This window comes from Electrona antarctica (assembly GCF_951216825.1).
Source record: "Electrona antarctica genome assembly, chromosome: 12".
Taxonomy (NCBI): Eukaryota; Metazoa; Chordata; class Actinopteri; order Myctophiformes; family Myctophidae; genus Electrona; species Electrona antarctica.
This window is the reverse complement of record NC_136793.1, coordinates 28798897-28813145: the sequence shown is the minus strand read 5'-3', so window position 1 is coordinate 28813145 and position 14249 is coordinate 28798897. Positions and strand designations below refer to the sequence as shown.

Sequence of the window (14249 nt, the reverse complement as noted above, 5' to 3'; positions counted from 1 at the left end):
TAGTTGCTGACACAACCATGAACATGACAGTTATATAACACATTTCCTTTATCACAGTAACCATTCTGACATTACACACAAGCTTATGCAGAATCAATAACTAATCCTAAAGAGCGTTTAAAATGATTAAGTGATTTATGAGCATGGTAAAAGCATTGACGTGACGTATGCTCTCGCTTTCCGGTCTTAACGCGGGGTGTAATTTGATTGGCTTATCTAGCATTGACAAACCCAAACAGAAAGCCATGATTGGTTAGCTCAGGGTCGGCTACATTAAAAGTAGTACTTCCAGTCAGAAAGTAAACGAGGAAGCACATGATGAAGCTGCAGTCAGTGAACTTTCCTTTTTTCTTCAAGTAATGTAAGTGAAGTGCTTATGTTTTTCTTAGAGTAAAGTAGCAACGTCTTAATTCAACTAATACTTTTAAGGTGTACGCAATGACTGCGATAGACATCTGTAGGCTACTAGGTAGCTGATAATGATTGTGAGTGACATGAATGCATGGGACAGACAGTAAACAAACCCGAGTTATTTGATGTAGATTTGTCCAAACGGACGCTTTAATCATTAATGATGATGAGGTACTAGACCGTACTACTACTCTTAGTAGCCTACTATTAAAGACCTTTATTGATCCCGCCGGGGGAAATCATGCGCCAAAGACAGTTAAAACAGAGTTCAGGGCAAAGAAGTACTGTATAGCTCTGGTCCTCTAAATGGCAAAATGCAAAGTCGATTAGGCTATGGACCAGAGCTATGTATGTAGTGTAGATACAGCATTGGTGGAAATTATGGAATAGGAATATTATATACAGTTATGATGAAAGACTTGACGAAGTTCACCTGAACTTGTTTTCTTGTAGTGTGGAAGTGAAAGGTGACTCAACCACCACAGTAAACATGGTTTTGAATTCACTAAATAGCAGCAGGGTCATTGGTGTTTGTGCGTCAGTGTGTTTCATTATCACTCGTGGGAGCCATATCACATAGTGAAGTCACAGTCATTACCGATATTCACGTTGAGGGAATGAGTAGGTTACATTCAGAAAGGACGGTTGTACCAAGCCCTTAGCCCTATGAATAACTCTCTGTCTCTCTCTCCCTCTGGTATAACGAATCGATGTGATGAATGCACAAGGAGAGAGTGAAAGAGATTTTTTTTCCCCCATAAGCAAAGCTGCAGGACTAAATTGGGCCTTATATGGAACATGCATCTGATTTCTTATCAGGACCTTGACCTTTGCTTTAACCTCAACCACAACCTACTTACTCCAGTTTGGAGAAATATTCATGCAATTGCCTGTCTGCACACCTGTCCATTTGTGTCTCTTTTAAAAAATAAATAAATACAGTATTCAACATGGAGCTGCCTCTCTACCCCCGTGAGTCTGGCCAGTTTGTAGCAGAGCGGAGTCTGGATGTTTTTGTGGAGGAGGAGGGAGTACAGAGGTTAGCGGAGATGCTCTATTCCCTCCGGCACAGTGAGGCTTTAACCGCCAGCGGCTGGAAGAAGGCCAATCCTCTGGCCCCACCACCCACCTCTGACCAGGTCACTCAGAGAGCCATATCCATTTCCACCACATGCAATACATGAGCGGTGAACTACTTCTGTAATGTACCTCTAGCCGCAACACTAGATTTTCTTTTATAATGGGATGAATCTAGAGTTGCAATACCCTATATTGACAGCCCATTGATCAAATTGAAGTTTCCGATCCGATCTGCTTGTATTAAACAACGTTAAACTTACCAACATTTCAGCTGTAAGGCAAGCTTGAATTATCCTCATCCTCATCAATCTGCAAAGCGTTTGTTTCATAAAAATACACCGTAGACAAGACATGTTATCAGGTACTTTCTGTCAAGAAATTCCATGCCGTGATACTTTTTTCTTAAGTGTTGGAGTTTGGTAGCACTCGTTTTTCATTGGCGGGTCGTGCTGCTGCCTCCTGCATTATGTGCAAATGCCAAACGGGTAGTGCGGAGAGCCGTTCAGTGACGACCTCGAACGCTTCCAAACTCAAACTTAGAGAAATCACCTGAGCAGAATTTCTTGACTGAAAGTAGCTCTTAACATGTCTACAGTGGACTTTTATTAAACAAACGCAGATTGAAAGAGGATAATTCAAGCTTGCCCTATACAGTAGCTGCAATGTTGGTGAGTTTAACATTTAGTAGATCGGAAATTTCCATTTTATCAATGCGCTGTCAATGGAGGTTATTGCAACTCTAGATTCATACCATTATTAAAAAAAAATCTAGTGTTGCAAATTGCGGCTAATGTGCCTCCACCCGCATAAAGAAGAAAATAAAACAATATTCAAATGATATAACTGAAAACGGTGTAAACCAAAGTATTGTTTCATTGTGATTATACACTACTACTCTGCAACCATTTGGAGAAAGATAGCCGCTGTACTGCACAATTACAGTTGGCTATATCGTGAAAATAATGGGTTTATTATAGTGCTGTTATTGTACTTGAGTGTGTGTTATAAATGCATGTATTTGATGATATTCAGACCATTTGTAATTGTAGGATAAATGTTGGTGAAGAACAGTGGGGAAATATATAGTAAACCTCAGAAATACAACAAAAACAGTGTCATCCTAGAAGTACAACATTCGGACTACACTATGAACAGAATTGTGCTCATTCAGATCTGAAAACTGAAATGACCATGCAGCTCAAACAGCTTATCATTTTAATGTGAGCCTCAGCTACTGCAGGCATGGGGCAATATGAACATTTCTAGTCACAATGACCCCAGCCAAAATAAGTGTGATGCACATAATTGTGATATTATGCCATTAATTGTAACATTATGCTTAAAACTGTTCTAATCGCACAAAAACATACTGGAATCACTCCTTAATTTGAGTAAAGAAACATATTTTTATCACGTCATAGGAACATTAATGTATCTTTTTTTTGTAATGGTCCTTTATGTGAAAAACAAGAACAGATTAAGATTTTCCAACACAGCAGGTAATCACTGAGAGAAACACATTATCCATTAATATAGATAGTATACATTAATTTTAAAAAAAATCACCTATCAAGATACCTATCAAGGTACTGTATCTTTGTCACTTACGAGGATAATCACAATTATCCCCATCATTGAAACTGACCAGAATGTCCTAAACTTATTTCTAACCTTATTCTCAGTGAAAACAAAATAAAGAATATAAGAACCGCCGTCGTAATCTGGTCGTAAAGGTGTGCTTTTTAGTCAGGAGTTCCAACCGTGCCTCTAGCCTATGGAAGGCCAGTCTGGTGCATCTCAGAGGCAGGACAGGTTACAGGAGGAAAGGAGGCACTGGAGCCATTATTTTATTATCAGGGTGCAGTAAAATAGCGATAACGTTTCAATGTTTCAGTTATATCTTCGTCAGCTTTTTAGTGTTTTTGCATATTCCAACGACGGATAGGCTCTAATTCGTGCAATATTTCTAACATGAAAAAAGGCAATATTGGCAACATGATTAATGTGTGTATTCAAATTCAATTCACAATCAACAATAACCCCCTAGTTCTTTACTGTAGTGTTACTTTCTACAGTCAGGTTACCGAGTCTACTTATTATTAATTCTCTCTGCTCACTAGAACCAATTATGAGAACTTCTGTCCTATCCTCAATTTAATGTTAGCCTTCTGAGAAGTTATATAATAACCTGACTTAATCTCATTACAGACATGGTGGATTCCTTTAGTCAAAGTACCATTACTGAGCCACGCAGTTTATATCTACAACGTCATTTGACTATGTCCTCTCAATAGCAGAATATTCACAGCTCATGCCGCCATGTGCATGACATCGTAAAACAGTCTCTCTGCAGACAGTGGACAGCTTGTACAACAAGAAAATGCAAAGTGTAACTCGTAATTGATCATCTATACAATATATTTTCTTGATTACACCAACATTGTCCATAAAGCAGTTTCGTAACCAATTAAACCCTGACCAGGGTCCCCCCAGTGCCCTATACTAGTTCCGCTATTGTTGATAGTTTCATCTTCATTTATCTTGTCAATTGCTGATAGTAAGCAGAGGTTGGTCAGAAGCTATTGGCAGATTTGGCAGAGACACTGGACTGAGTGGACTCCACTCCAGGTGGGGATCTAGCGAAAACAATGGGAGATAAACCAGAGTGGCATGCCTGATTTTGGTCATGGTAGAAGTTTGACATTGGTCAAGATTTTCTTGTTTTGCTCTCTTGATATTAATCCTAGTTCTTCTGCACTGCAGGCACCAAACTGGGTGTTTGTGACGGACACTATGAACTTTTCCTTCTGGCCAGAGAATGAAGACCAGCAGTGTGAGGTGACCTACAAAGGGACTACATACAGAGGCTACATGACCTTATGTGCTGCCATTACCAGGGCCATGGAGGAGGGTGAGAACAGTCAAAGATTGAAACCACTCATTGGAGAATCAACTATATAGCTTGAAAAGAGTTCTCATGTTGCCACAAGAATGTTTTCTTTGTTGCTTTTAAACTTTAAAGCAACTACTTAAACCTGCTATACTAAACCTGACCTGAATTGGCTCTATACTTCCCGTTCTTCTTTCCCTCTACACCAAATATCTTTGTAAAAAATAACTGATCTTCAAGCTCACACCATATCCCGCCTTATTGTGCACTTGTAGATCTGTTATTTTTGCCGTATTTTAGCCCATTAATAGGGTGCTGCTAGTGCAGACAATTTCTTTGGGTGGATCCACATACTTAGTTTTACGATGGTTTTATTGACATTTGTCCACCTTTCTGTCCATCAAAGAAAATTACTGGCTATTGAATTGAACTGGCTATCATGCCTCTTGATGCACTGCATGGTTCTTTTGGTCCCATGGATTTATCTTGCTCATTGCTGTATTTCTGCCAATTATACCTATATACTGCTGGTAAAGTGCCTTAAGCTTAGCATGTGACTGCACACTCAGTAATTACCATGAATGACTCTAATCAGTTACGTCTCGTATGGAACAGTGATTGTTATGGGAATTAGTTTTGGACTCTAAATGCAAGATCTTTTCAGAATATAATGTTACCGTTTTGCACTGGTTCCCCTAAGTAGACATGGTTTCTATGATGTCAATTGTAATTATCGCCATTAAAACTTTATAACCTCGCATTATTTTAGCCTAGTGTACGTTCTTCTTTTTCTTCCACTCATTCTCAAACACCCTCACTCCTCAGGTGTTCCCATCACTGATCCAAACTACTTCTCTAAGATGAGTATCAAGGAGCTGGCACATGTCCTGCGGTCAGACAATAGCACGTCCATGCCCATGCTTCAGGAGCGCCATCAGGTATTACTATTACAGTGAATCTATCTATCTATAATAATGTCTTGTGCATATCTTGGAACCGAACAGAACGGAAATCCAGGGACCTCTATATTGACATCAGGGATCTCCATACATGGGCATAAAGCGGACACAGACAGAAAGTCTGTGTCCGCTTTATGCACATGTATGGAGATCCCTGATGTCAATAATATGATGTCAAATAGTACTGATGTCAGACACTGGTCTCCAAGTACTATCACAATGAGTAAAGTACTCTGACAACAGGTACAACGGGTATTGTACAATCGGAGGGGCCTGCACAGGTCCAATTTTGACAGCCCGATTATTGACGCCCGTCAATAATGGACCCATTGTCCACCCCGTGACTTTATTTCATCCATGTTGGTTCTGCATGTGGGGGTTTGTGTCGTCATGTATGCGCGTGCTGTGTTAAAGCTGCTATAAGCAATAATATGTCAAAATTGTAATGATTTCTTTTCTCGTATTCAGACAATGGGTAAAACGCTCCCAAAAACAATTAGTCTCTGTGACACATCTAGGGGCCGCAATCTGCATTCAAAGATTTTCCTAGAAGCTTTGTCATTGGTCGATTTGCCTGTCTACTTCCTGATTGGTTAGTCATTTCGACCGGGTTTCTTTCGACCAATGACAAAGCTTCTAGGAACATCTTTGAATGCAGATTGTGGCTCCTAGATGTGTCACAGAGACTAAAATGTTTTTAGAGCGTTTTACTCATTGCTAGCTGTCTGAATACCAAAACAAAGGTCATACATCTTTGACATATTATTGCTTATAGCAGCTTTAAGTTACATAACTGACGTTTGGGCCTGGAGGCCAGAGCAGAACCTTTGCCCCTATGTTTTTAATATTACTCCTACAGATCTCCAAACAACAAACACGTTGGTTGGATCTGTCTGATTTTTCTTCTTGGGTCTGAGCTGCCAGATTACTTTGTTTGAGAAGAATAAGCTCTCTGACATATATGCATTCCACTTATTGGTTATTTTCCATCCTTTTCAGCACAAAGATTTGACCACGTCATGTACTGAATTCTCTTAATTAGGTTTTGACTGAAGGTGGCCGTGTGCTATTGGAGCATGGAGGGAGCTTCTGTAGCTTTATCAGCCAGGCTGGAAATGATGCTCGGAAGATGATGGAACTCATTGTTGACAAACTGCCCTCCTACAGAGATGAAGCTATGTATGAGGTGAGGGGGAAAAAGAAGAAAAGAGAGTAACATACTGTATGTGCATCAACAAACACACATGCCTCTCTCTCTGTACTGTATGTCATAATTTACAAACTTGAATTCATCTTCTAGACCCTTATCTTAACTGTTGCCAACACATTTGTAACATTATCTGAACCCCTGCTGTACGTATTCTAGGCATGTAATAATAGGCAAACATTCAGTGAAATTAGCTGAATCTTTGGAGAAAATAGCAGATCTACAAGCTCACAACGTGACACGTGAGCTTGGAGATTGGATATTTTATGCAAAGAGATTTGGTGTAGAGGGAAAAAAGGGCCCTAATCCAAACACGTGAAACAAGTGATTTGAGTGGTTTTTAGCCGTATTTTTATAAAGGGATATTTCACTTTCAACAAAACTTTTGGTCTTTTTATCATCTACTCAGGCTTATGTGAACACCGGAGACAGTTTTTAAGTTGCTTGTTTAAGCATTTTACCTGCCCCGCCCCCTTCCTATACAAACCCATTGTAACTTCAAACTCCATTTTAACCATGATAGATTCATCAAAAATACCTTTTTTCTGGTGACTGATAGTGTCCTTCCAATACGTGAGGTGGTTTTTCATTTACTGTTTTCATTTATTTTTAATAATTCCTTTTGATGTCTTAGTCTCTTCCGGCCTCCTTCTGGAGGAGGTTATTTTCCAAAAGATTATTAAATGGGTTTTTTTGTGGCTTTTGCCTTTATTTTATATATTTTATGGAGGGACAGACAGTAGGCTGACAGGAAATGGTGAGAGAGATGGGGGGGATGACATGCAGTAAAGGCCGTCGGGATCGGGAGTCGAACCTGTGGCACACTGCCAGACTGGATTACCAGCCAAGGTGCCTGGACCACTGAGCCATGGTCCAGTTAAATAAGAACAGTAAATGAAAAAGCACGGCCCCTCACATATTGGAAGGACACTATCAGTCCCCAGAAAAAAGGTTGGGTGTTTTTGATGAATCTATCATGGTTAAAATAGATTTTGAAGTTATAATGTGTTTGTATAGGAAGGGGGCGGGGCAGCTAAACTGAATATCAAATATCTAAATACTGAATCAAGTAACTTAAAAACCGTCGGAGGTGTTCACATAAGCCTGAGTAGACGATAAAATTTGAGGTTTTTTTAAAAGTGAAATATCCCTTTAATTCTATAGCTAAAACCATATAACTACCAGTGATGTAATGTAATGGGTCCCGGGACCCAGGGGTGGTCTTTTAGATGGGTCCCTGGGGACATTTGAGTCCCACTTCAACAACGTTAGGAGTCATATTTTGCCATTTTTACAAATTGCAGCATTTAACTCCCATTAAAATTTGTATGGTTATAATGTGGTTATATTCATGTAGAAATGTATCTGAAATAAATAAACACAATTCCAATTCATTAGCAGTTGACTTGGGTTTAGACTTAGGTTTAGAAAATAGGGTTGCTAATATTTTCTGCTGCCCTGCATTTGGCTTTGGCAGTTTTTGGGGGTGCATTTTAATGTGTGTGGTGGCACCACAACGCACGCAACAGCAACATCCAACAATATCCATGTGTGTTACACGATGTGTGTTTCCCATTCAATCGGGTCTGCTTGTCATGCTCAAAAATGTTCCCCTATATCTTTGGTCTGTCGGAGGCAGCGCTGTTTAGATGAAAGAGTTGCGACAACTCCATTCACTGTTCATTCATGGGGCTGCATGAGTCACTGACCGCTCTGTTCGGCACTCTCTCTCTCTAAACAGGTCTGGTCTCTGAGGGTGCGCTCTGAGCGCTCAGCGCTGCCTGTGTCTCTGAGCAAGATGGTGGCGCCCTGTGTTATGAAATCAAACTACTATAGTGGTTCTACAACTATTCCTACGTGGATTTTATTGTTTATAACGTAGGATTAGGTCGGATGCGGCCATGCAAAATGATCGTGTCCGTGGATTATTGTTTTACCGCATTGTTTTTTCCACAATATTCTTTAACATGGATTATTATTACTGTACATGCTGAGTACAGTAGTGAGTCCCGTGGACACAGTGTGGTTGGTTTAATGCGTCCATTACATTACGTTTTGGGATGCAAAACGCAACGTATTTAAACCTCTGAACTACTAAACTCATAAGCCTTGCCAGGGCTATTTCTCCTATTTTGGCATTTTCATTTCTGGTTTTCCGATCGGCTAATATTAGCATTAGCTCACGTTGTTTACCTTTCACCAGAAACGTTAACATGTCGGGAGCGATACGAATATGTTCATACTTAGCAATAAAAGAGTTAAGGAAGACTGTGACCTTGTGACACGCTCCATATATAGCCGTCTCCATATGAAGATCAGGACACTGACCTCATAAAACCCTGGATAGCCATTCATGGAGAAGACTGGATCAACACCTAGATCTGCATATATGGAGCCGGCCAGCAACTCTACATCTGACCTCAAACCCTTAGATCTCCATATATGGAGCTGACCTGTTCTGACATTCCATATGTTGACCCTCCCCACCCGTCCTTCCTCTTCAAACTCTAGACGGGCCCGCCCCAAAGTTATGCCGCGCCCGGCAGCCGGCGAAAACTATAGTTCTCAACAGGCCTGAAAATTAAGGCCCAGCCCTACCGGGGCGGCGGGGCCCTAACTGGGCCGGCCCTTAGGCCCCGCCTAGCCTTACAAATTAGCACACATTTTACACCCTATCCGTCCCGAAAACGTCATTAAAAAAAAAAGAAATCACACCCGTGTGAAGTGAGGGGCCCTCTTATCATCGTAATCATCCATTCATTGTCAATTGGCAATTTGTGTAGGACAAAAATTGCCGATTTGCTCGTTTACATATGATGTAAATTCTCCATTCATTGTCAATGGGAATTTAATCTTTGTGTAGGACAAAAATAGCCGATTTGCTCAGACACATATGACGTAAATCCTCCATTCATTGTCAATGGCAATTAATGTTTGTGTTGGGACAAAGAAAAGTCTACACTGTAGCTGAATATAGGAGGTACTAGCGCCCCTAAAAAAATAAATATATATATATATATATATATATATCCATATTATGGGCATTTCCAGACCTGTTGTTTCAGCGTGGGTCGCTTCTTGCCCTCAGTGCTTGTTACGGGTACACATACTGTATGTATGTTAAATAACCAGTTATTTAACATAGTAAGTGCATGTGATGATCAGTGATAGTCATGCACTGTTGCACACCACCCTAGGTACATATAAATAAGATAACCTGAATTTAGATGGTTTTAGACTTCCATCTGCTGGCCAAAAACAGAGTAGCAACTAGCAAGTCATCTTTTTCTTTGATTTGTTAAAGCTCCCTTCTGCAACTTAACAGCCACAATGTAGGGAAAACAGAGGGTATAATTAAACACAGCAATGTGGACAAGATATTACTTGCCCATCAATAACATAAACAGTGCGGAGGTATTACTCACCTATCAGTTACATAATAGAACACAGTACTGAGGCCAATGTATTATTATGCCAATTGTCCAACTGTTGTGTTTCAGGGTAAGAAGATCGCAATCTACAAAAGGGCCCAAATCCTGATAGCAGATTTCTGGGGCATTATGGAGGCAAGAGGGGAGGGAGACATACCCAATTTGGACTATCTTACCATGTTTGCGGACTACAGGGTCCCACAGGCCCTGGTCTACCTCGGGGTGCTACGATACTCTGACACATTGATGCAGACATTGAAGAACGGTGAGTTTGTGTGTGTCCCGTTATGGAGGAAGATAAATAATAATAGCATGGCTGTGTGTGTGTGTGTGTGTGTGTGTGTGTGTGTGTGTGTGTGTGTGTGTGTGTGTATGTGTGTGTGTGTGTGTGTGTGTGTGTGTGTGTGTGTGTGTGTGTGTAATCCAGTCTGTAATCCATTTCTGTTGTATCTTCCTCCCATTTACCCTTTCTTTTCATCTTTTTCTCCCCACTTTATCTAATATCTATACCACCATTCTCTCGCTGTCTCTTTCTCATGTTCCCTGTCTCTCATATAAACAAGCTTTTGACCACTTTCAACCTGGCATCCATATGCTGATGTCCGATTCCGACTAATATTCGATTTGATTAATAGGCCAGTCAGTCTAAATTCTAAGCTAAAAGGGGCGTAACCCAAAAGAAATTGCAATAGTAATCGTTCAAGGTTTTTAATGATCCTTAAGGTCATCCAAATAACATATTAACAAATTAACTGCTCCTGACGGAAAGTTCCGCCAGTTGAAATCCAACCGGCAACTGCTTCTGGCGTAACGTTCCATCTGATAAGCTTTATTATTGATATCAAACCGGATCGCTGATTTCTTTTTTTTTGGCTGCGCAACCGTGCTGCCGTTCACCTCCCTTTATACAGGCTGACTAAACAGCTGAATAACTCGAAATCTACGGAGCTCTCCATGGTTTGGATAAAACGTGTGATGTTCGGAGGTCTTTGCTGATTATCCGGTGATCTAGATGGGAACATTGGCGCTTTCTAGAGCAAGGATGGCTTCATTTTAGCTTGCTAGCATTGACACTATTTATTTAACAGGATGTGAATCCAGCGTGTGTCACACTACAAACGGCTCCAGTCTGCGGTTGGCTCTGCGTCCACCAGGTGGCAGTAGATGGGTTAAAATCACACCTGTGAAGTGAGGGGCGCTCTTATCATCTTACAGTGATGATGATGTTAAACAAACCGTGACAAAAACAAACATACATTTCTGTCCATTGTCAATGGCGTTTTTAAAACAAACATTAAACCTGTATATAGGAGGGGATAGCGCCCCTCAAAAATAGAGGATTATATAAATTGTGGATCAAGGTAAATTCAGGGGTTGAAAGTTGGGGTACCATTAAAAACCTATATATGGCAAAATAAATCTAATTTAAATTACACTCCTTGGCTATGGTGGCTATGGACAAATTTAGCCCAAAGAGTGTTTTTCGTGCTAAACTAATGCTTGCAATGGATTCGGAATCATGAAAACCCCCTAGTTTGGCATGTCACATGCTACTTAACTCTTTTTTTCGACGCTAGCTAGCGTCATATCCCAGGTCCGTATATATACGTACCCCAACGTATACTTAACATTGGTCCGGTTCCTATAGCAACGCCCCGCCGTTCCAACTATGGGATTGAAAATATATTCCCAGTGCAAAGCAGTTGAAAGGAGGATTTTCATAGCCTGGCTAATAAGCCAGACCGAATCAGCCGTTGGCAAAAAAAAATTTGCCTGCCGGCGGGTTACGGTCTGGAGAGGCTCAATTGTACGCCCATTTCCTACACCAGAGAACTGGTGTGGCCAATCGGGACACGGTATGCAATATGGGTGGGCTTTGGTACAGTGACGTTCAATGCTTGAGACCTTTGACTGACAGTAGCTCTGACCAATTGCGTCAAAGAGAAAATGTTTGAACCCGCCCCCCAGGAAACAAGATCCATACACAGCATCTCCAGACTCAAATACCACACGACTGTGTGATTTGAGTCTGGCTTATTAGCCAGGCTAGGATTTTCAAGCCTCCATAAATCGGATTCTAGGATCGCTTGGTGGATTTTCTTCCATCCACATTTCAGATTTAATTTGTTCCTTTGTACCGCGACGCTGCCGCCATGTAAAAGCTTTTGACGAAAGGTAAAGAGTGTGTGTGTGTTCCAATGATACTAGAGTGTATGTAGCGAGTGTGTGTGTGTGTGTGGGGGGGGGGGGGGGGGGAGCATAATTAAAATTTGAAATTCTTTCCTTATAGGTTTTTAATGGTACCCCAACTAAGTTTCAACCCCTGGATTTACCATGATCCAGGGGCGCTAGCCCCTTCTATAAACAGCTTTTGTCCCCATACATCTCAAGATTTGCCATTGACAACGAAAGGGGAATTCCGGTCAAATGTCCGCTAAATCTTGTCCCCGCCCGTCTCAATATTTGCCATTGACAATGAACGGAGAAATTATGTCAGAATTCTGCTAAATATGACGTAAATTAAACATCTAAACATTAAACGCCATTGACATTGAAGGGAAAACTTAAGTCATGTGTAAACGAGTAAATCGGCTAACCAATCACATGTTGGTGGGAGCGCTTGGGTAAGGGACCACCTTATGTACCTTATGTAGAAATGTCAAATGTCCGCTAACATAAATTGATCCTTTTTGAACGATTACTATTGCAATTTCTTTTGGGTCAAATCTTAGATTGACTGGCCTATAATGGGTCCCATTAACGATTCCTTTATAGCGATTGATTGATTGATTGATTGATTGATTGATTGATTGATTGATTGTATAGCAGACGCGAAGTCCACATACCAGCTCTGACACTGTGACAAACCGGTTCAGGGAACGGTTCCAAATGTGATGGAACTGATTCCAGTTCCTCAATGTTGGATCTGGTCCCCAACTCTACTCAAGTGGCTAACCAATCATCTTGCATGGTCCTCCCTCCCTACTCTCCCAGGTGAACTGCTGACTTCAGGGGACAGAAGAGAGGTGGAGATCCGTGGTTGTTCTATTTGGTCAGTAGAACTGATCAAAGCATGCCTCTGCAAGTTGGTGGAGGAGAGAGACGGTCAGCCTTGCAACATCAACGCTGCAATTATCGACTTTTACTTGTGGCCGTATGCCAAGCAGCACCACAAAGAGATGGCCCATATCCCGATACACCACACACGCTGTATTTACTACTAATGAGCTGGCTGACAGCAATGCAGTGCATACAGTCAGTCAGTGCCTTCATGCATTATTCAAGAGCAAGGGAAGGAGTTAGTGCTGGTCCCTGAGATAATGTTTTTGTTCTGTATTTGTTCCAAATTGTTTCCATATCACGAGGCAGCTTGATGTACAAGTACATTCCCTGGACATGATGTATTATAAGTGCAGTAGTACACCCCCTGGATATGATACTGGATAGTATGTCACAGGGACTTACTCCAAATCCAACTCATGGTGTTATGTGCCAACAATAGAGGCTATAGAGGTAGCATATACATAATTATAACATTGGCTGTTTTATAGAAGTGCCACCATTCTATCTATCATTGTGACTGTAGGTCGCAGATTACTATGAAAACCTGTCAGTCAGTCCGTCAATCAGGTCTGTCCGTCACGAAAATATACAGAAATATTAAGGTGTACTCTACCGTATGTCAGTCTATTAAATATTTACAAACAAAGATGTGGGTGTTTTTTCACAAGAAGTTTTGAGGGGTGCTAGACCCTCCTATGTCCAGCTTTTGGTGTATGTGCACAAACTTTGTCCTACACAAACATTAAATTCCCATTGACAATGAATGGACAGTTTTACGTCATAGTGTCTATTTTACGTCATGATGACCGGAATGAGATGATGTACGATGACAAGAGCGCCCCCACTTCACACGGGTGTGATGTTTTAACATGAGTCATTAACATGATTAAATATTGGATATCCTATTTCTAACTCACAAGGATTCTTTTTCTTTATTTTATTTTTTGAGGGGCGCTAGGCCCCTTCGATGCCCAGCTTTCCAGGTTTGTGTAAACAAACATTGGGCTTGTGATTGGCTGATCGCCCCATAGCGATGATTTGATTGGCTGAGCAAAGTAGATGAAAGTGAGGGCAGAAAAATGAGGACACAAAATGTGATTGGCCAGAATGAGATGATGTATGATGAAGATAAGAGCGCCCCTCACTTCACATGGGTGTGATTTTTTTTTGCAATAGCTGAACTTTAGTGCACAGAGCAGTAGGCTAAC

At 41.0% G+C, this 14249-nt stretch overlaps 1 protein-coding gene across 1 annotated transcript; it reads left to right on the top strand.

Annotated features, from left to right (window-relative positions):
* Positions 1-256: 256 nt before the first annotated feature.
* On the top strand, positions 257-13761 carry qng1 (Q-nucleotide N-glycosylase 1). The gene is made up of 7 exons (XM_079516794.1): positions 257-361; positions 1354-1550; positions 4255-4402; positions 5207-5319; positions 6383-6526; positions 10048-10243; positions 12973-13761. Exons 2-7 carry the CDS (start codon positions 1362-1364, stop codon positions 13200-13202), a joined length of 1020 nt encoding a protein of 339 aa, XP_079372920.1. The 5' UTR covers positions 257-361; positions 1354-1361; the 3' UTR covers positions 13203-13761.
* Positions 13762-14249: the final 488 nt, after the last annotated feature.

Coding starts and splice junctions, on each gene's coding strand:
- qng1 (XM_079516794.1), top strand. CDS start 1,362: ATGGAGCTGCCTCTCTACCCCCGTGAGTCTGGCCAGTTTGTAGCAGAG. Junction 4,403..5,206: donor TACCAGGGCCATGGAGGAGG/GTGAGAACAGTC, acceptor CTCACTCCTCAG/GTGTTCCCATCACTGATCCA. Junction 6,527..10,047: donor GAGATGAAGCTATGTATGAG/GTGAGGGGGAAA, acceptor GTTGTGTTTCAG/GGTAAGAAGATCGCAATCTA.